The sequence below is a fragment of the Neovison vison genome, chromosome 7, assembly GCF_020171115.1.
Source record: "Neovison vison isolate M4711 chromosome 7, ASM_NN_V1, whole genome shotgun sequence".
NCBI classification, from domain to species: Eukaryota; Metazoa; Chordata; class Mammalia; order Carnivora; family Mustelidae; genus Neogale; species Neogale vison.
The window spans coordinates 107308245-107331235 of NC_058097.1; the positions used below are offsets into that span (position 1 = coordinate 107308245).

The window sequence follows — 22991 nt, forward strand, 5'->3', positions numbered from 1 at the left end:
AGCAGGCTCCTCGCTGAGCAGAGAGCCTGATGCAGGGCTTGAGCCCAGGAACTGTAGGCAGAGGCTTTAACCCCCTGAGCCACCAAGACGCCCACAGTATCTGAACTTTAACTGGTAAGATCTTAAAACAAAAAGCTTGAGAGTTCTAACAGCTTAAAGGAGAAAAGCCGTAAGAATATATCAACATATTATTTAACCAATGTGGAAAGCTGTTGTCAGAATTCCGCAGTTCTGATAAAAACGAAGAGGGAACTTCTTAAACAGCCTAACAAAAAAATCACAGAAAACACAGTAGTGGACAGGCTGAACTTACTCCCATTAAAATTTGGCTTAGCCAAGGGAAGGTCATTATCACTACTCTTCTCCCACGTAGCTCATACATTTTTAATTTTATTTATTTATTTACTAGTAGGCTCCACACCTAGCACGGGGCTTGAACTGATGACCCTGAGATCAAGAGTGCCATGCTTGGCTGCAGGAGCCAGTGAGGCGCCCTTCCCACGGAGTGTAGATCAGCCTAGCTGGCTGAGTAGGATGGGAACACATACTTGTGCTATAAATACTAGAGAGCAAACTGTGGAGTGGTGGTTGCCAGATGTGCCTGACCGTCTGCTCTGAGCCGCAGCCAAGTAGAGTGTTGGAGCCGCCAGAGACTGCCTGCACCCCAGACGGACCACAGAACAGCATGTGCCAGAGGTGGACATCCAACGTAGAAGGACAGCCCTGCTGAGCCACCAAGAGTGTCAGCCGTACCCAAGGCAATGTCAGCACCAGCAGGTACCTGGGGCGGATTTCCAGGAGGAACTGAGCTAGGCATCCTTAGCTGAGGCACCAAGAGGTGGTGAAAGCAGGATCCGAATATCCAGGTAGTTGATTTCCCAGTGAGAAACCAGGCTCCATCTACTGTCTGAAGCCTGTGCCCCACGTTTGCACTGTTTGTAAGAGAACCTGCATGACACCTTCATCTGGAACCTTCCTGCAGGTCCTAAGGATCCTGAAACCTTGCTGCAGACCTTGGATTTGGTGGAGCAGCAACCGTGACTGTGGGAAAGAACAGTGAGATGCTGCAGCACAGTGACTATAGAATGAGAGGTATCCTGCAAGATGGCCAAATCTTCTTTGGCAAGATTTTATGTTTTAAATACTCTCTACAGCCAACATGGGGCTCAAACTTACAACCCCAAGATCCGGAGACACAAGTCTACCGACTGAGCCATTGGCACATTCATTGACACCTTTAAGGCTTTTGCCAAGCATGTGAGCTTGATCCTCTGTGATTGTGATGAATTCAGGAAGATCAAGCCCAAGAGTCTGAAGCAGCCAGACCATGAAGAAAGGTGAGTTTGGGGTCAAGGTGGGGCTACAGGGGGAGAACTTGGTTTCCATGACTGTGGGAGGACTGCCCCCCAAAGATGCTGGTATTGCTTGGGTACCACTTGTTGGAGCTGCAGGAGGCCCTGGGGTTAGCAGGGCAGCTGGCAGAGGAGTGCCGGCTGGTGTTGCAATTCCCCAGGCTTCTGTTGGATTAGCAGGCCCTGTTTGAGGGGTTGGGGGGGCCTCAGGGAAGAGGTTCTAGAGCAGCTGTGCCGTTGTTGCTCCTACCAGCAGTGCTGGAGCCCCATCTCAATGCCCATCTAGATGGGGGACCCCACCCACTTCTGAGGGCCGAAGAACACTCCCCCAGGCACGTGGCCCCTCCACTTGGCATATGACCACCCACAGGCCCACCACTTGGGTTCCCTGTGCTCAAAGGATGCCAATAGGAAGACCCCCTCCAGGAATGAGACCCTCTCCACCAGGAATTAGGGGTCCACTCCCCCCAGGAATGCATCCACCAAGACCCTACGATACTGTCAGTCCTTCTAAGTCATGTTTTCCCCTGCAGTATCTCTTGCGAATCTGTGTAGGGTGTTTGTATTATTAGCTAATAAATGCACAGAGCAATTAAAACATATGTCAGAAAGCAAGGAATGCTCACTTACAGGTATGAGTAGAAAATCCTAACCAACAAGGTGATTTGAAACACGTTTAAAAATGCAAATCAGTTAAAAAAATCAATAGATCAATGTATGCGTGGAAATTCTGTATATGATAAAGATGATATTGCTACTACTCAGCTATCAAAAAAATGAAATCTTGCTATTTGCAACGATGTGGATGGAACTAGAGGGTATTATGCTAAGCAAAATAAGTCAAAGGGAAAGACCATTATCATATGATCTCACTTATGTGGTATTTAAGAAATAAAACAGAGGATCATTGGGGAAGAGAGGAAAAATAAAACAAGACAAAATCAGAGACTCTTCTTTTTTTTTTAAGATTTTTTAAAAAAAGATTTTATTTATTTATTTGACAGACAGAGATCACAAGTAGGCAAAGAGGCAGGGATCACAAGTAGGCAGAGAGAGAGGGGGAAGCAGGCTCCTGGCCAAGCAGAGAGCCCGATGAGAGGCTCGATCCCAGGACTCTGGGATCATGACCTGAGCCGAAGGCAGAGGCTTTAACCCACTGAGCCACCCAGGCACCCCTTAAGATTTTTTTTCTTTATTAGAGAGAGCACAAGCAGGGGGGTGGCAGGTAGAGGGAGAAAGAGAAACAGGCTCCCCATGAGCAGGAAGCCTGACGCTGGGCTCCATCCCAGGAGACTGGGATTGTGACCTGAGGCAAAGGCAGGTGTTTAACTCACTGAGCCACCCAGGTACCCCTAAGAGACTCTTAATATAGGAAACAAACAGGGTTGCTGGGTGGGAGAGGGGTGGGGGGCTGGGGGTAACTGGGTGATGGACATTAAGGAGGGCATGTGGTGAAGGGCACTGAGTATTATATAAAAAAGAAAAGAAAACAGAAAAATAAAATAAAAAATGAAAATTACTTAGATCGTACCAAAAAGAGATGACATTCATATCAAAAGGAAATCAATACATCTTTCAATAACTGTTTTTGGGACAACTGGCTATCCATTTGGAAGGAAAGAAAACGAACTCTCTATCTCATGTAAAAATCACCTTCAGGTCGATCGAAGGGTTGATCACGAAGGGGAACGTGAAAAATAAAACTACAGAAAAAATAGAGAAACATTTAATAATCTTATGTTAAAGAGGAGCTCTCTAACAAAACGAGTTTTGTTTTGTTTTTTGTTTTTTTTTTTTTAAAGATTTTATTTATTTGTCAGAGAGAGGGAGAGAGAGCGAGCACAGGCAGACAGAGAGGCAGGCAGAGGCAGAGGGAGAAGCAGGCTCCCTGCTGAGCAAGGAGCCCGATGTGGGACTCGATCCCAGGGAACGCTGGGATCATGACCTGAGCCGAAGGCAGCTGCTTAACCAACTGAGCCACCCAGGTGTCCCTTGTTGTTGTTGTTTTTAAAGGACAGGTTTGACTACTTGAATTTTTAAAACTTCTGTAGAATCACTTCTAGTATTCCAAGTGTCTGTCACTTAGAACACGGGAGACTCCAGCCTAGTTCCTTATCCTTTGTAGGTCTCAATTTTTAAAATGGGGATAACAGTAGTAGCTACCTTGTAATAGCAGATTTAAATGAGGTAATCCATATAAAGCACTTAGAATGGTGTCTGGCATTTTGTAAATGCTTTACAATTTAGCTATTGGCTTTACTATCACTATGACATTTACCAAATGAAAAATGACATTTACAAAGTTAAAGATAAGTCACAGACTAGGAGAAATTTGTCACATAATAAACAGCAAAGGGTTAATGTCTATACTATACAAAGATCATCTACAAGTCGATAAAATCCCCAACCAACCTGGTAGAAAAATGAATAAGAATGTGAATTGATAATTAATAGAAGAAGTTCAAATGGCTAATAAACACGTGGGGGAAAAGTTCAGCTTCATTAACAGTGAAAGAATGCAGTCACAATAATATTTAGATACCATCACCATTTACTTATTTATTTATTGCCTTTCACATTGGACATTTTTGGTGTTGGTGAAAGGCTTGGTTGGACTAAAATTATTCCGTTTTTAGAGAGAAATTTGGCAATGTCTATTAAAAATGTAAACTCTTTGGGGCCCCTGGGTGGCTCAGTGGCTTAAAGCCTCTGCCTTCGGCTCAGGTCATGATCTCAGGGTCCGGGGATCAAGCCCCGCATCAGGCTCTCTGCGCAGCGGGGAGCCTGCTTCCTCCTCTCTCTCTGCCTGCCTCTCTGCCTACTTGTGATCTCTGTCTCTCAAATAAATAAATAAAATCTTAAAAAAATAAGTAAATTCTCTGAGCAATGTCACTTCTAAGATCCTATCCAATTAATACAATGAATTCAGCATGTACGTAATGCCGAAACTTTGGAAACAAAATGAATGATTACCAGTAGGGGAAGGAGACAGTCACTTGATGGAATCCTACTTCACCATTATAAAGAATGGAGTAACTCCTTATGAACTCTCCTTGAAAGATGTCAAGTGAAAAAAGCACATTGTAGAACAATATGTATGTTAAGATCTCATTTCTGCAAAACTTAAAAAGGATGCACGTGTGCATATATATGCATGCATATAAATATACATTTGCATAAACATTAAAAAGTCTGGAAGACAGAAACCAAAATGTCAACAGTGATTTCTTCTGAAGTGTGAAATTCCTTCCTTCAGTTGGCTTATTTATTCATTCAGCAAGTGTGTATTGAGAACCTACTACATGCTAAGTTCCGTTTAGGCACCATGGATACAGCAATAAATAAAATGGACAAAATTCCTGTCTTCATGCACTTTACATCTTCCATAGGGAGACAGGTAGTAAGAAAAATAAAATAAAATATACAGTATTTCAGATGGTGATATACACTATGGGGGAAAATAAAGCAGAGAAGGGAGGTAGAAGGGCAGTTTGCAATTTTAAATATGGTGGATTGAAGAAGAGAGGGAACATTTCATAATTTTATATACCTAAAAAATCGTAGGGTTAACAGGTGTTTTTCTTTCTTTCTTTCTTTCTTTTTTTTTTTTTTAAAGATTTTATTTATTTGACAGAGAGAAATCACAAGTAGGCAGAGAGGCAGGCAGAGAGAGAGAGGGGAGAAAGCAGGTTCCCTACGGAGCAGAGAGCCCGACGCGGGGCTCAATTCCAGGACCCTGAGATCATGACCTGAGCTGAAGGCAGCAGCTTAACCCACTGAGCCACCCAGGCGCCCCCAGGTGTTTTTCTTTCTTATGTGGGTGATTGTCTGTATATTACCAGTAAATAGTATGAAAAGAGAAGAAAAAGTTGTAACGGTGAAAATTCTGACTTCGTGGGTATGGCATAAATTTTGGGATTTCATTTTCTTCTTCCCACATCTTTGAGTGCAGAAGCTAACCTACAAAGGATGAAATTCTCAATCTCTCTTGCTCACTCATTGCATATATTACTGGCTTCTCAATTGGTGTGTCATTTTTGTTATCCCCCCCCAAGATTTGCTTTTCTTAATTATGTTTGCCTAAGGGCATTTTATAAATTGGTTTGCATTTTGAAGAACAAACCTACAGGGGAAGCTGATAAAATGTAAATTGTTTATCTGTGTGGGGTAATCCCATTAATCCCCTGGTGACCCTGACTTTATTAGCTCTCCCCATGAGATGGGAAGGGACCAAAACTATGGAATAAAAGTTAAGAATTTTGACGGCAGTTAAAGTCAACTGAATTGATTATAAGTTCTGGGACACAGAGACCAAATCTACCAATGGTTTTTTTGGATCCTGGTTTGTGTAGGGTCTGTGGTGGATGAGCAGGTAAGCCCTCAGAGACCCATCCCAATCTGTCCCTCTTGCTGCTCAGGGAGACTTTCTGTGTGTGGGGGGTGGGGGGCAATGATTTGTCATCTGAAAGCAGAATAAAGAAGTATGGGCAGAGCTGTCGCACAAAAGGCTGAAGTTAAACAAGAGAAATACATCCGGGATGTCTTGCTTGGGATCTACCGGGACAACAACCTGAGTTCCGCATTCTGGGCTCAGGGCCGGGTGATTTCAGGAACCGGTAGGAGTTGGTAGGAGTCAGATCCACAACAGAACCTGTCAGGATCTGCTCTAGGTGCTTCATTCTCTCCAACTGGGAAGTTCACTTTTCTGCCCTGCAGTTTTCCATTGGTGTAATTACCCTCTTAACTTCTTTGTTAGAAGGAGGTTGAGGACAAAAAAGATCTGCCCTCCACCTGAGCCAGATTAAGCTCTTTGGGATTATATGAATAGCAATCCTTCTGCCAGACTGAGCCTGTGGAGGGGGCTACACATTGTGTCACTTTCTTCTTAAACATTTATTTAAGTCATCCCGACACCCAGCGTGTGGCCCCAACTCAGGACTCCAGGATCAAGAGCCACAGCCACCCCCCATCCCCCCACCCCCCGGGCCACTGAGCTAGCCAGGTACGCTTGTCACCTTTTTCTTCTGAAACAGACTCTTTGAAATCGTTATGAGTGATGTTATCATCCCCAATGTTGCAGACATTCAACAGCCCTGGGCTCTGGGTCAAAGGTAAACACCGGGAAAACACAGCTCTCAAGTCCTGATCAGGTGCTCACTGATTTCATCAGAGCCCAGGGAAGCATCTTCTGCGGGGTTGGGGGAGGTGGTCTCCCCTTACCTTACATTCGTATTTCTTTTGTTTATTAAAGACTCAATGGGTTACTGATGATCAGTGTCTTCTTCACCTGATATTAATCCACTACTTAAAAAATGATTACGAATAGATTTCTTTAGTTAATTCACGTTACCATAAATACTATGAATGACCCTTTCCTGCCCCGGGAAGAAATTCCCCTCCTAATCGAATTCGGAGCTTTCCTAGGACCCCTTGCGGCCCCCTCATTAACGATCTTGAACTACATCTCCCATCGTGCAATGGGAAAACGTGCAAAAGTCCTCCGAGACCCGACGGGACCTCTAACCAATCCAGTGCCACCGCTCTCGTGCAGCGACCTATTGGCTCCGTGGAGAGGCGGGACTCTCTGTTGCTAAGTCGGTGCCTTTCCGGAAGTGGTTGTTGGCCGCTGCAGGGCAACACCCCGGCGTCCCTGGAAGCGGGGAGCCGGGGTGGTGCTGGGGAAGCTGCGCAGAGCCGGGAGCGTTGGCCCAGGGCCTCCCGGGGAGGGGGGCAGGTGAGGACCTCCTCAAGGAAGGGGTCGGGTGGCGGGGGAAGGAGGGAAGCGGGAGAGTTGGGGCACACTCGTGTGCCCGCCGGCGGGAGGAGCACGAGTGTGGGCGGGAACTGGGGAGAGAGGTTGGGAAGGAGCGGCCGCACTAGGGTGCATCCATCCAGAATCTCTCCGAGTGTTGGAGGGGTCTCTGGGCTGGGCTGGGGTCCCGGCGGGGAGCGAGCGGCGAGCCGGAGCGCGAGTGACAGCGTGTGAGCTTGCTGGGCGCCCGTTTACTTGTCCCGTGCATGGAGAGTGAGGCCCGGCCTCCGAACCGCGCTCGAATACTTTCGTGGGGAGGCTTTCCCCGCGCCCGAATCCAGGGCTAGCCCGACCTTCTGGGCCTTCTGCCGTCTTTGGGCCAGCTGGGGAAGTCGGGAAGTTTTGGAGATTTGTTTCCCCCTTCCGTTCCTTGCACTGATTAAAAAAATCTATCTCCTCCACCTGGAATCGCAGCCCTCATTTGGCTTCCACGACTCCTCGCTCCCGGGCCTCCTAACTCAGCCGTCTTTGCAGGCCTGGCTTTTCTGCTCACCACAGGCCGCGTCTGGGTTTGGGTGATTTCGCCCGCAGTTCAGTGACCGTCTGTTTAACTAGCGTGAGCCCCAGCCACACCTGTTTCCTGAGCTCAGACCTGCTTACCGATCGTCTCCAGCTGCGTCCCTTCCCAGCCCTCCTGGCCCCCCCAGGTCTGCGCCTCCTCCTGTAGTTCCTCTGTCCGTGAAGGACTGCACTGTTCACTCAGCCAGGTCTGCACCCGGAATTCAGTCTTAGGATATACGCAGCAAACATTTGCTGGGCATTTCCTCTATTCTAGGGAGTAGGCTAGGTGGGGCTATTGGGCAAGGCATAGAAGTGAACAGATAATCCCACGCTAGTCTAAGTGCCCTGATTTCCCTCCTCCCCATCCCTCGCTTGCTGCAGACTTCAGGTCCTGTGATTCTGCAGCCTCATACCGTAGGCATCTGGTCCTTCCTTTCAATTCTTACAGCCACTGGCTTAGTTCATAATTTCTTGCCTGTGTTATCAGGAAAGCTTCCTAAGTGGCCGCTCTGCTTCTGTTCTTGCCCTCCTGAAATTAGTTCTTAGACAGCTGTCAGAATATCTTGCTAAACTGCAGATCTCATCATGCCTGTCTCCTTTGTGAAATCCTGTACTGGCTCCTCCTCACATACAGGATTCAACCCAAATCCTTCCAAGCCCTTTGTAGTGTGCTCTGGGCCTTCCACTGTAGATCTCTCTCCTGCCACTCCACCCATTCATTGTCCCTTGCGTGCTGGCCGTGTCGGAGTAGTGAAGAGCTCAGGCTTTGAGTTCAGACATGGGGGTGGCATGTCTGTTAGGCTGTGCCCTTTGCTATCTGTGAAGCCTTGGGAAGTTGTTCTTTTTTTCTTTAACCTTGCCGAGCCTCACTTTCCTTATTTGAAAAATGGGAAAAATATTTTCTACCCCTTGGAGAGGACAGGGTGAGATGAGGTATATATAGTATTAGTACCGTTCTTGGAACATAGGAATTATTCAGTGAATATAAACTTTTGTTGTCAAAATGAATTCTCTGCGCCCACTGTGTTCTTCCTGCCTCTGTGCCTTTGTGCATGCTGTTTCTTCTGCCTTCTCTTCCCATATCCTGGTGAGCTCCTGCTGATTCTTGGAGTCCTCTCATTGGTCCTCTACTCTGATGCTTTCCCTGATCTTCCAGAATAAGGTTAGTTGTCCTTACCTTGGTTTCTCGTTGTACCTCCTGCTATTTAACATGCCTCCCACGTTCTACAACCACGTCTTTATGTGTTTGGCTTCTCAGCTAGGCTCAGCTGGAGTTCAGGACCTCATGTAATCAGGCTTGTAGCCCTAACAGGTAGCACAGTGCCAGCCCATGGTCGGTGTTCAGTAAGTGGTCATTGAATGTCAGAAAGGCCTTCACTTACATTCCCTGGTACTCGATCTGTCCTCTGGAACAAGGTAGAATAGGCCTTTCAGATATGTAATAGTAAGAACAACTCATTTATTGAGATCTTACTATGTTTTAAGTATTTTATGTGTATTGAATAGTTTATTTTTATTTAATTTTTTAAAGGTTTGTATTTTTTAGAGAGGGCATTCATGCAAGAGTGAGCAGGAGCAGGAGGAGGGGCAGAGGGAGACAGAGAGTCTCAAGCAGACTTTGTGCTGAGTGTGGAGCCAGACATGGGGCTCCATCTCATGACCTGAGCAGAAATCAAGAGTCAGAGGCCTAACTGATTGAGCCACCCAGGCGTTACCCCTCCCCCCCCGCCCCCGCCCATGTATTGAATAATTCGATTCTCAACGCCCTCTGGGATAGACCTTGTTATCTCTATTTTGCAGATGAGAAAATTGAGGCAGCTTGCTCTGCTGGTAAATGGCAGAGCTGGGGTTCAGAGCCAAGAATGTTCCCAGACCTGCCCTCAGTTACCACTACATAATCACTTCTCACATCTCCTGCCTTCTCCCCAATGCCTTCTTCAGTAAGCCTGCTTTTCTCGGCTGTACTTTCTCTGTAATTGTTCCAGCAGAGTGGAAGGAATCCATACCCAGGGAACTCTGATTATGCATATGTGTGTGTAAATCTGCTCTGTTAGCTTGCAGGTGTTTTTACCCCTCATCACGTCTCTAGTGCCAGCAAGAAGTAAACTTAGTAGGTGTTCAATAAATATTTCTCGAATGAGGAAATGACATCTAGTAGTCATTAAAGACATAGGATTTCTCTTCCCACCACCTTCCTCGTTCCTACAGTTCCTGTTCTTTTGGTCCTGCCCTTACCCACATCCTTTCTTAAGCCAGGCAAAGCAAAGAAAGGAGGGAGAATATAGCCCACCCACATCTTGATTTTATTCTGATGGAAAAATTTGTTTGATATTGGAGTGATCCGTGAATTTAGATTTTCTGGGTTCTTCCTGACCTTTTCAATATAGCTAATCAGGCATTCTGCGGCAACAAGATTTTACCTGCCGCCTGCTTTCCCGAGATGGGATGTGTCTAGGGATAGGTGACATTTCTCACACGTGAGATTTCTCAGTTGCTTTGAGGTGGTTGATAAAGTGCCTTGTAAGAGATCACTGCCCTCGGGCACCTGGGTGGCTCAGTGGGTTAAGCCGATGCCTTTGGCTTGGGTCATGATCTGGGGGTCCTGAATCCCCCAGGATCCCTGCGTTGGGCTTTCTGCTCAGCGGGGAGCCTGTTTCCCTCTCTCTCTCTCTGCTTGCCTCTCTGCTTACTTGTGATCTCTCTCTCTGTCAAATAAATAAAATCTTAAAAAAAAAAAAAAAAGATCACTGCCCTGTTGGATCAAATGATGGCTAGCCTGATGTCCCCGGGGATCCTTTCCCTCTTCTTCCTAACTCAAAGATTCCCGTGGCTCCTTTAGCTACATCTGGTTCCTGGTACCTTTCTGCTCTGCTTTTCCAGAGTCAGTGACTCTACTTACCTTTGCTGTGTGTGGAGGGAACATTACTTCGGCAGGGTGTTATGGGATCTTCGGGTAGGAAGCAGATCCCCACTTGGGTTGATGCACCGCAGAGGAGAACGCTTCTTCCATTAGCCTGTCTTCCTGAGGCACGAAGTTATTGCTTGGAAGTGAGAGGGGGCAGAGCCTGACTTTCTTGGCACCGGTGTGCTGAAAGAGGGAGCCATCTCTCGTGAGTCCCGAGGCAAGATCCGTTCCTTGGCTGGTTGTCAACTCTCAGGGTATGGAGGGGACCACAGCAACAGTCTTTCCTCTGTCCTGTGCTGTTCGTCATGGGTCCCTCTCTGGGGGTCCTGGGACAGATTCTGAGCTACCAGAAAAGGCCATGAGCACTCCTGACCTTCTTTTGGATGACAGGGTCTTTCTGCTCACTTCCCCTGCTAGAAGACAGCTGTGTTGTGCTTGCTGCTCCGGGTGGAGCAGTGACAGCTTCTGAAGGGGCTGCTCTAGGCTCGTGTCAGTCACATCAGGGCGGTGACAGCCCTCCCAGCAGTGCCGTACATGGCAGCCCCTGTCCAGGGTGACTTGTCTCTGCATCCTGGGGAGCTTCGGTGTGGGAGCTGCCTGAGGGGAGAGTTGTGACCTGGGGTTCTCAGTAGTTACAGGAGGAGGGATTGGAAGGGAGGAGCAATTCTAGAACGGTGACAGCTCGTCAGTTGAACAGTTTGACACTGGTCCATCCCTGGAGCTACAAACCTTGGTTTCAAGTCAGACTCCTTTCCCCCAACTGTCCTCCTTCCTGGTCCTATGAAGCCTGCCATCACAGCCTCTGCCCCTTCTGCCTTCTCTCTGCTTCTGCCCTCGTTTAAGGCCTCCTCAGTGGTTTTCCACCAGTCTCATTCCTCCGGTCCTGCCGGGCCACTCCTGCCAACATTCTCAACCTAGAAAAAGGCCACTCTGTGCCACTTTCTTTCACCAAAGCCCTCAGCAGCTCCCTTTGCCACAGGGGAGAGGCGAGGCTCTTCCGCATGGTCTACACGGCTCTCCTCCGTGACCTGGCTTTCGGCCCCAGCCCCTGCCATGCCCGCTGGGGTCCAGCACTCCAGAACAGCTTGTCTGCACCTGATGTCCCATTGCCTAGAACACCTCTCTCCACTCAGGCCACTCTTGACCGCCCTTCGTCCCCAGCGCCTTGACAAAGTCTACGATCCTCCCTTCAGCGGGAATGTTCCTTCTCTCCTAGTATTTCCAGAGCTGTATGGTTTTACTCCCCTTCTGCCTTCTAGCATTAAAGTTGGGTTTGCCACTGCCACTAGATCCTCAGCTCCCTGAGGACATGGTTGAAGGCAAATAGGGTTGTGTGCTGAGACTGTGGGACTGCCCTGGGATACGTTGGTATATGGGGTGAGGGGTGCTGCTAGTTCCTCTGGTGTTTTACTAGGGTTTTCTAGCTGGGGGGCCTATACTGTGAATTATTTCTCCTGTGTTGGGGGAGGGCGGCATATGAAGTCAAACTCTCGAGAAGGCTGGGTTTCCAGATCTTTTGTGACTCACCACGTGTTCAGCAAGCCTTTGGGAGGTGTGTCTCAGGGAACTTTCCCAGGTGCAAAGCCTAGAAGGCCTGGGTTTTGAGCTGTTTGTCCCACCCTTCACTGTCCCTGGAGTTGGAAAATTCCTGGCTAAGCTGGTGTGCATGGTCTGGTCTGACCCAGCTCCAGTTTTTCCCCTTTTAAGCTGGGTCACTGATTTTCTCTTTGGGCGCGGGTGTTTGGGACCGCAGGTGTTCGAGCCCAGACCAGTCATGGCGGAAAGACCCATCCGCATAGGAGACCAGCTGGTTCTAGAGGAAGATTATGATGAGACCTACATCCCCAGTGAGCAAGGTAAGAGGCCGGGGGTGCAGTTCGAGGGCAGGGATGATCTCGGATTGAGCTCTGTCCTTCTAATACGAAGCGTGCTGTGTGTGTAGGGCCAATCCGTGTATTTGGTTAGATCAGGGAAAACTATAGTCCGTGGACCTGACCTGGCCTGTTGCCTTCTTGTAAATAAAGTTTTATTAGAAAATAGCCATGCTTTTGCTTATGTATTGTCTGTGGCTGCTTTTCATGGTACAGGGGCAGTGCTGAGGGGTTGTGACAGGAGCCCTGTCATGCACAAAGCCTAAAATACTTACTGTCTAGCTCTTTACACAAAAGGTTTGCTGACTGGGTTGGATCAGTGATTAATTTAATTTATTTTTGTTTATTTATTAGAGAGAGAGAGAGAGAATGAGCAAGGGAGAGAGGGAGAAGCAGACTCCCCACTGAACAAGGAGCCCGATGTGGGGCTCAATCCCAGGACCCTGGGATCATGACCTGAGCCTGAGGCAGACGCTTGACTGACTGAGCCACCCAGGTGCCCCTGACCAATGATTAATTTTAAAATGAAAATAATAGGGGCGCCTGGCTGACACAGTCCGTAGAGCATGTGACCCAATCTCAGGGTTGTGAATTTGACCCCTATGTTGGGTGTAGAGGTTTCTTAAAAATAAAACTTTCAAATGAATGAATGAATGAATGAATGAATATTTAAAAAAAAAAAAAAGGAGTCCATCTTGAGAATAAAAAATATAGTAGGGAATACCTTAAATACAGTGTGTCCTAAAGCCAGGAGGCAACCCAATTTCTTAAGATGAAAACTAAAGTCTTTTATTTTTTTTAAAGATTTTATTTATTTGACAGACAGAAATCACAAGCAGGCAGAAGCAGGCAGAGAGAGGAGGAAGCAGGCTCCATGCCAAGCAGAGAGCCCGATGTGGGGCTCAATCCCAGGACACTGGGATCATGACCTGAGCCGAAGGCAGAGGCCTTAACCCCCTGAACCACCCAGGTGCCCCCTAAAGCCCTTTAAAAAAAAAAAAAAAAGATTTTATGTATTTATTTGACAGAGATGGACACAGTGAGAGAGGGAACACAAGCAGGGGGAGTGGGAGAGAGAGAAGCAGGCTTCCCACTGAGCAGGGAGCCCCGTGCAGGGCTCGATCCCAGGACTCTGGGATCATGACCTGAGTGGAAGGCAGATGCTTAACGACTGAGTCACCCAGGCGCCCCTTGTTTTTAAACAGCAGAAATAACAGAATTTACTGAGTGCTCCCCTGTACTGGTTTCTGTGCTAAGAACTTTACATGTATCTCCTTTACTCTTTAAAAAAAAATTTTTTTTTTTTAACTTATTTATGTGATCTCTGTACCCTATGTGGGGCTTGAACTCACAGCTCTGAGATCAGGAGTTGCATGCTCTTCCAATGGAGTCAGCCAGGTGCCCCACATGTACTTCTTTTCAACCCTTGCAACAGCTCCATGAGTTAGGTACTGTTACCATTCCCACTTTACAGATGAGGAAATGGGGCACAGGAATGTAAACCAACTTCCCTCAAGGCACAGGTCTGCTGAGCGGTACAGCCGGGACCCGCAGCCAGGTGTCCTCACGAAAGCCACCGCCTTCCTGTTTATGCTCCTGCTTGCACCAGAGTGTTCTAACATTGTAAAGCAGATCATAGCAGGACTCTGCTTTTAGTAATAATCTATTCTGTTTAGCAGAGCACCCTTAGTGGGGTGTGCGGGATTCTGCATGACCCAGCCTGCCACCTGGCTGGGGTCACCCAATGCCGTTCTCTCTTTCCCACTCTGCCAGTCTCATGACGTTTCTGACAGTCCCCAGAAGGGCCAAACCACCACTTGCCACAGGCCTTTTGCACCTGAGTGCTCTTTCCTCAGCGCTCTGCACGGCCAGCTCCCTGGTCTCCTCTAGGTTTCATTTGTGTTCCATTCTGAGAGGTTTCTTGACCCTTTGCAAAGGAGTGCCCCTTCCACCTTGATGTTCTCTCTCTCGTACCTCATTTACTTCCTTCATTTCCTTTATCAGAAGCTGTAATTCTTTGTGCAGTTGTCTGTTCACTTCTTTACTGGTGGTTTCTTCTCCATAAGGACAGGGACTGATTCTCTTATTCACAGCACACAGGAAGCACTCAAAAACTATTTGTGAGCTCTATGAATAAGTTGGTCCCTGGCTAGCCAAATTCCAGCTGGTCCTTTGAAAAAGTGCTTTTTCTTCCCTGGTCCCCAGGTGTGTCATCCTCCCCATTCCCCCTGAGATGACCCAAACTGGTGATGCTTTTCTGGCCTGGGCTCTTAGCAGCTGAAGCATCGATGTGTTTATTTCATTATTCCTCGGGGCTCTGGTGACATTCCAGTGGTTATCATCTGTCTTTTTCCCTGTTGGTGTGAGCTAGCTCTTAGTATGTATATGTATATATATATCTCCCCAGTTCCTCTAGGTCTCTGGTGAAAGAGCTTTCTAAATGCTTCCCACAAGAGTATAACGCAAGTCTCAGAGTCTATAATATATAGTAAAATTGGAAAAGAAACTGCCGTCATGGGTGAGAGGGTTGAGTGGAGAACAAGGCTGTTCAAGTATCGTCCCCGTTTCTCAGCTCAGATGTCCCAGGACCCTGAGCAGAAGTCACTGCTCTGTCTCTGCTCCTGGGCACACGGTGCAGATCTCCATTCAGACACCTGCCCCGTGGTTTAGACTCTGTTCGTGGGTCGGTAAGGTCCTCCGGGGGCTTAGTCTTCTCTAGTTGCGTTCATGCTAGTTGATTGAGTGACGAGCACTTTGGCAGCAAGCTTTTGGAAATCTTGGGAGAGCTTGTGTCTCGGTAAGGCTGCCCTCATTCAGGATGGCTCTGGCTGTGGCTGGTGCGCTTCTTCCCCAGGTCCCTGCCACACTGATGGTCTTGGTCTTACCGTTTTGCCTTTGTCGTCCCTGGCTTCAGATGACATTCCTGGAGTATGACAGTAGCATGCCTTGGTTCAGGTGTACCATTTATCATTTAAGAACATGAAATTAGGGGCGCCTGGGTGGCTCAGTGGGTTAAAGCCTCTGCCTTCGGCTCAGGTCATGATCCCAGGGTCCTGGGATCGAGCCCCACATTGGGCTCTCTGCTCAGCAGGGAGCCTGCTTCCTGCTCTCTCTCTGCTCTCTGCCTACTTGTGATCTCTCTCTGTTAAATAAGTAAATAAAATCTTAAAAAAATATGAAATTATGTAAGTTTATTGTTTATAGTTAGAGACATAACACTTGCTCACTTAGGAAAATTTAGAGAGTAAAGGTGAAGTAGAAAAAAGTTGTCTAGGAAGAGACTCTGCTTTTCCTTTACTCTCACACTAGCACTAGATGTCTGGGGATTTCCTAACACCAGCTGTATGTCCTACAGTTCAGTTCAGCCCTGACACTGTGTCCCCGGAGAGAGCGTCTGATCCCACAGGCTAAGGGCTCAGTCCCACAAGACTGCCCTTACTTCAGACTTGCTGTAGCAAGTCCCAGGCTGTGCCTGGTACTTCTGACCAACAAGCGAGACACCAGAGTCCCATGTCCCCCTCTTCGGGTTTGATAATTTGCTAGAACAGGCCACAGAACTCAGGGAAACACTTAAAACATATATTTTCCAGTTTATTATATAATAAAGGATCTCTTAAAGGATACAGATGGATAGCCAGATGCGGAGATCCATAGCTTGAGGTCCAAGGGGGTCCCAGTGCAGGAGCTTCTGTCTCTGTAGACCTGGGACGCAGGTTCCCCCGGCACATGATGGTGCTCACCAACCACCGCAGCTCTCTGAGCCCCGCAGTTTAGGGATCTTTACAGAAGCTTCTTCACCAAGTCATGATTGATCATTAACTTTTTTTCGAGTCCCTCTCTGGGGAATGGGGGTGAGGCTGAAAGTTCCAAGCTTCTTTTTTTTTTCTTTTTTTAAGATGTTATTTATTTGTTTTAGAGAGAGAGGGCGTGTGTGCACAGGAGCCTGGGAGAGGCGCGTAGGGGGAAGTCGGTTCCCTGCTTATCAGGGCTGACATGGGGCTCGAGCCCAGGACCCTGTGGATCATGACCTGAGCCCAAGGCAGATGCTTAACTGACTGAGCCTCCCAGGTAGCCCCCCCTTTTTTTCCAGATTTTTAATTAAGTAATCTCTACACTAGCATGGGGCTCGAATTCACCACCCTGAGATCAAGAGTTGCATGGTTTACCAGCTGAGCCAGCCAGGTGCCCCAAGGCCCAAGCTTCTAAACATGGCTTGGTCTCTCTAGTGACCGTCCCCCATCCAGGAGCCTGCCCAGAATCACCTCATTGGTAGAAAAGATGCTTTGGAAGTTCCCGGGGCTTTCGGAGCTCTAGTCAGGAACTTGGGTCCAAAGTCAAATAGTAACAGGAACTGGGAGCCAATAGGTATATTTCTTATTATTGCCCAAGGTACACTGTTGCACACCTATGATTTTTTTTCTCCTTTCCACATCCCCAACTTTCTTCCTTTCTCATTCTCTTGCCTCTTCTTGCAGAAATTCTCGAGTTCGCCAGACAGATTGGTATCGACCCCGTTAAAGAGCCGGAACTGATGTGGCTGGCGAGGGAGGGCATTGTGGCCCCGCTGCCTGTGGAGTGGAAGCCCTGGTAAGTTGGCATGCATGCGGCCCACCGGCTTGGCCTCCCAGGCAGAGGGAGCTGGCCCCAGAGGTGAGCTTGCATATGCCACCTTTCGAAGCCTGTCCTGCACAGAGCTGGGAATGGCAGTGGGCTGTCCCCCTGCTGCGCCACCTGATGCCTTGGGTCTGAGCTTACACCGGCCTGCTTGGTCCAGGGTCCCAGGAGCGGCTGCCTTGGGTCGGGTCTCGCAAGGGCAGCGTCTGTTTCCCACACGCTGGGGAGGTGTCATTGCTATTCTTTGCAGACTGCCATGGAGAGTGACAATACTGAGACCCGGTCAGCATGTCCACAGTGGATCCGGTGCTAAGGAGGGCTGTGGTGGGGCCCCACAGCCTGGAGGGGATTCTGTCTCCCTTGGCAACCTGTCTCTGACTTTGAGTTGTGGATTCGTTCCTATTTTCAGTTTGGCTCTGAGCTCTCTGAATGGTGGTGAGTGGACCCACTCAGCTTGGGTCAGGGAACCAGGTTGATGGTGAGGAGGCTCACAGGGTCTTGGCAGCTGTTGCCAGGCTGTTGCCGTCTGAGGACTGCATCCTGCCCCACTCTTGGGGGACGGTGACACCTATTCTCTCTTCTGCCCTCCTGCTCTGTTCTTCCTGTCATTGGTGCAGTGCACACTGCCTTGCCTCTGCAAGTGTGTGCTAAGTTTACTTCCTTCTGGAGTGTGCCACTTGCCTATGCTTTTCCCCAGCTAGTGCCCCAGTTGTCTTCTGGGGTCCTCTGTTCTGCCGGTCTGGCACGGTTTTGTGGGCACAGTGTAATTACTCTGCTCATACCCATCCCATTCAGTGTGTTGGCCAAGCTTCAAAATGACTGCATCTGTGGCCTTACCCATCCCTGCTGAAGAATCATACGTAATCCTTTTAGCTTCTCCTTAGGTGGCGGGCTCCGCGTTCTCTTGATCTTTTTAGCTGCGTCTTTTTGGATCTCCTCCAGTTTCATCTTTCTCATAAGAAGTCCGTCCGTGCTGTACACGGTATTCCAGGTGCCGAGGACACATAGTTGGGTTTGTAGGATAAGTTCGTAGGAAGTGGTTTCTGTTTTGTTGCCAGTATCCACCCTGATACCCACATTTGCCTTGTCTATTTTTTTCACAGATTTGTTCGTTTATTTTAGAGAGTACACATGGGGGGAGGGGTAGAGGGAGAGAATCTTCAAGCAGATTCCACGCCCAGGGCAGAGCCTGATGCGGGAGCTTGATCCCAGGAGATCATGATCTTGATCGTGACCAAGAGTCGGGTGCTTACCTGACTTATCTGCCCTGGGGGCCTGGACATTTGCCTCATCCTTTAATCTCTATCTTCTCTGTTTTTGTTTTTATGTTTTTTGGTACATGTGCTGTTTTGCTTTTGGATCCATTTTTGAATGAAAAACCACACGAGAAGTATAATCAGTATAGTAATACCTTAATGCACACATACCTAATAAATAAATGGCAGCCGTGTTTGTAAAAAGGAAAGCGGAGGGTGGAAGGGAAGACACCGTCGTCGGTTGTGGGTCAGCCGGGCGCCCTTGTGCCCGCTGCCTTCACTGTCCTGCTCGTGGTGGCCGGCGCTCCCTCAGCCTGGAAGGGAGCATGAACTCTTCCTGCAATTTTTAAAACACTGTAAGTCATTAAAATTTATCTGCGCGTGCCATCTTCTACCCTGTCAGTTCCAAGAGTAACTACTGTTAATTGGTGACTTCCTTCCTGGCCTTGAAAACACACCCCACAGGACGCACATGGTTTTGTTTGTTACACTAAGTGTGTGCAATATACATTGTTGCTGTTCTCTTGTCAATGTGTGGCCCACCTTAGCCTTTTTTTTTTTTTTTAATTTTTTAAAGATTTTTTTCTAAAATTTTTTAAAGATTTTTTTTTTTTTTAAAGATTTTATTTATTTATTTGTCAGAGAGAGAGGGAGAGAGAGCGAGCACAGGCAGACAGGCAGGCAGAGGCAGAGGGAGAAGCAGGCTCCCCGCCGAGCAAGGAGCCCGATGTGGGACTCGATCCCAGGACGCTGGGATCATGACCTGAGCACTTTTGCACGTAGAGATGTGCCCTAATTTTTAAAAATCCTGATTTATTTAACCACTCTTGTACTGAAGGGTGTTTCGATTTTATTTTATTTTTTTTGCAAATTAACCCTATGTGTGGGTCTGCTTCTGGCTTCTCTGCTCTCTTCCATTGATCTGTTTGTCTACCTTAACACCGATACTGTATGTACTATCTTGATTACTGTAGCTTTATTATAAGTCTTGAGGTCATTTAGGGTAAATCCTTTAGCTTTGTTCACCGTTTTCCAAGTTGTAATTATTGTAGGTCCTCTGCATTTCCATATGAATTTTAGAATCAGCTTGTCATTTTCTACAAGAAAAAGAAAATCCTATTAAGATTTTGATTGGCATTGCACCGAATCTATAAATCAATTTAGGGAGAACTGACCTCTAAAATTACATGGAGTCTTTTAACCCCTGAGCAGGGCTCGTCTCTGTTTATTTAGGTGGTTCTTTAAGAAATGTTTCATGGTTTTTAGTGTACGTGTCTTGCCCATATTTTGTTAAATTTATTCCTGAGTAGTGTGTATTTTTGATATTTCTGTAAATGGTATATATTAAAATTTCAATTTCCCATTATTTTTATATAGAAATAAAATTAGTTTTTGTATATTGATCTTGTAGCTGGCAACCTTGTAAACTCATGTGTCAGTTCTTTTTTTTAATAGATTTATTTATTTGAGAGAGAAGTTTGTGTGCTCTTGGGCACTCAGTGAGCTGGGGGAGTAGGAGGGAGGGAGAGGAAGAGAGCAGACTACCCTCTGAGCATGGAGCCCAAAGCAGGGGATGAGGTGGGGGGCTCAGTCTCATGACCCCAAGATCATGACCTGATCCGAAATCAAGAGTCTGATACTCAACTGACTGAGCCACCCAGGTGCCCCACGTATGTCATTTCTAATAGTTTTGTAGATTACATAGGATTTCCTATATATGTGATCATCGTCTTCGTGCCAAAGACATTTTTACTTCTTCCTTTCCAATCTGATGCCTTTTATTTTTATTTCTTTCCTTACTGTACTGACTAGAGCTGCCAATAATAGAAGTGGTGACAATGGATATTTTTGCTTTGTTCCTGATCTTAAGGGATTGAGTCTGGTGTTAGCTGTAGTTTTTTTAAATGCCCTTTGTCAAGGTGAAGAAGTTCCCTATATTCCTGGCTTGCTCAGAGTCTAAGTCAAAAAGCATATAGGTTTTTTTTTTTAAAGATTTTATTTATTTATTTGGCAGAGAGAGATCACAAGCAGGCAGAGAGGCAGGCAGAGAGAGAGAGAAGGAAGCAGGCTCCCGGCTGAGCAGAGAGCCCGATGCGGGGCTCGATTCCAGGACCCTGGGATCATGACCTGAGCCGAAGGCAGCGGCTTAACCCACTGAGCCACCCAGGCACCCCACATATAGGTTTTTACCAAATGTTTTTTCTGTATCTATTGATAGGATCGTGGGTTTTTTTTTTTTTTCTGTTTTAGTCTTAATATGGTCAATGATATTGATTAATTTTCAAATATTAAACTGACCTTACATTCCTGGGATAAACTCCACCTGGTCGTGATCATATATTATTGGATTTGATTTTCTAAAATGTTGTTAAGTATCTTTATTCTAAAATAACAGTTTGAAGGGGATGAGGTAGATAGAGTTTGGGTATTTTTTTTTATTATTGATTTCCAATTTTATTTATTCATTTTTTTGTTACAAGTCAGGACCTCTTTTCTGGCTCAGTAAGTGGTTCTGTTTGTGTAAATGTTCTAGGTGTTTTCAGTAAGAATGTAGTCTCTCATTTTTCAATATAGGGTTCTATAAATATTCTTTCTGTCAAGCATCTAGATGTGTTTATGTCTTCCTGTGTCCCTAGGCACTTTTGTCTGGTCTCACTCTGAAACAGTTTAATTGAGTACAGAATTGTCTCTTGAATTTGAACAGCCTTGGCCAATATTATGTACCATTATCTTCTGACTTACGGTTTTCCTTAATAAGACATATTTTCTTGGTCTCATTTGTTGTTCTTTAGTGGGTAGTAAATCTTTCCCCCCTCTGGTTATTTTTATAATTTTATTTTTATCTTTGGTGTTCTATATTTTTACTGCAGTGTATCAAGTGTGTATTTATTTCTATTTCCCAAGTTCAGGATTTGGATGCTTTCTTTCTTTGAGGAGTCCTGTCTCTTCATCCCCCTTTCCTCCCCTAATTTAATGATTTTACCAATTCTTACAAGTTCTGTTATGTTTTTTCAGTGTCTTTTTTTTTTTCTTTAGAGTTCTGTTCTTTCATTATGGCTTCTACTCTTTTTATCTCTACAGTAATTTTAGTTGTAGTTAATTTTAGTTTTCTTTTGATGATTCTACCATGCCAAGTGTCCTTGTGTGCTAATGCTTGTCTTCGCTGGCTCTGATTCCCCTTCACCATGAACTATCTCTCCCATGGGGTTTGTTAATTAAGTATTGGGACTTTTGGACTCCATCTTCTTTTTTTTTTTAAAGAGTTTATTTAACAGACAGAGATCACAAGTAGGCAGAGAGGCAGGCAGAGAGAGAGGGGGAAGCAGGCTCTCCACTGAGCAGAGAGCCCGACGCGGGGCTCGATCCCAGGACCCTGAGCTCATGACCCGAGCCGAAGGCAGAGGCTAAACCCACTGAGCCACCCAGGCACCCCTGGACTCCATCTTCTATAGAGTATTTTCTGTGTTTTATTCCTAGGTTGTTGAGTGGCTTTATGATAGCTTATGCCGAGGATTTTTCAGTGGGTTTAGGACTAAATTTTTACATTAATTTTCTGATTTGGGATTTCCTTACCACAGTTTGGACTCTATGTCTACATGTGTCTTGGGGTTTAATTTTTAATGAAATTTGATTTTGCCTGCCTAGACCTGGATTAGGTGATATGTTTCCTTGCTGCACTATATTTTTCTACTCAGGGAGCAAGAAGCCTTAAGGGGCCCAGCCATATGCAAGGGTCTCATTCCTGGTTTCCAGATTCCTGAAAGCCTAAGGTCATCTTTTGTGTCTGTCAGTTGGCATTAAAACCCAGGTTTGAAAGGTCTCTGTCTAGGTCAGACACCAGACTATTGACCTGTTACTTCTCATACTAATCAGGCTTCATGTGTTCTTTCTTTTTCTGGCCTCTGAGAATTTGGCCCCAGGTGAGGAGAGGTCAGATGTTTCCTTCAGTTTGGTTAAGCACATTGCCTGAGATTTTGTATGTGTGTCTTTTTTTTTTTTAAAGATTTTTATTTATTTATTTGACAGAGAGAGATCACAAGCAGGCAGAGAGGCAGGAGGAAGCAGGCTCCCTGCTGAGCAGAGAGCCCGATTCGGGACTTGATCCCAGGACCCTGAGATCATGACCTGAGCCGAAGGCAGCGGCTTAACCCACTGAGCCACCCAGGCGCCCCTTGTATGTGTGTCTTGAGAAGAAATTTCTAGAATTTGATTTTAGATGTGATTTGATTTTAGATTTCTAGATTTTGAATCAACGTGTTTAAAGATATGCCGAATTTAAATATCATTAGTTAATGCCAAATACTTTCCATTACAGTTTAGCAATCCCTCCAATAATAGCACATGTGGTTCATTTAAAAATATTATCAATTATAACATTGTCAACCCCCCAGAAATGGTCAGTAAAAAAAATTGTCACTCCAAGGGCAGGAAATTATACCTGTCCATTTGAATTTGCATTTCTCAAATTGTACGTTGAGTGGAACTGGCCCTCTGTTGGCCGTTTGCTTCTTTATACCCTTTGCCAGTTTTGTCTGCTGGGTTGCTTATCTTTTTATTTTGGAGAAGGTGAAACTGATTTTTCTGTGTATGAATCTTCTACTACTGTTTCTGTTATTTTCTTCCATTCTCCTGTTTTTTAATGTCTTTACTCTTTCTTTTATCACACTGAGATCATACATT

General features: G+C 46.3%; 1 protein-coding gene across 5 annotated transcripts in view; it reads left to right on the forward strand.

The window, feature by feature from the left end:
- Window positions 1-1313: 1313 nt before the first annotated feature.
- Window positions 1314-22991, forward strand: part of CEP164 (centrosomal protein 164) — a 67598-nt gene continuing 45920 nt past the window's right edge. For 4 of the 5 annotated variants that reach the window (XM_044257915.1, XM_044257917.1, XM_044257919.1 and 1 more), the window contains exons 1-3: window positions 6980-7086; window positions 12324-12426; window positions 16917-17028. In XM_044257915.1, the coding sequence (XP_044113850.1) occupies window positions 12345-12426; window positions 16917-17028 (194 nt within the window). In that variant the 5' untranslated portion in view covers window positions 6980-7086; window positions 12324-12344. Of the gene's footprint in view, window positions 1338-6979; window positions 7087-12323; window positions 12427-16916; window positions 17029-22991 lie in introns of those variants that run through there. The other variant, XM_044257916.1, reaches the window with a different exon arrangement.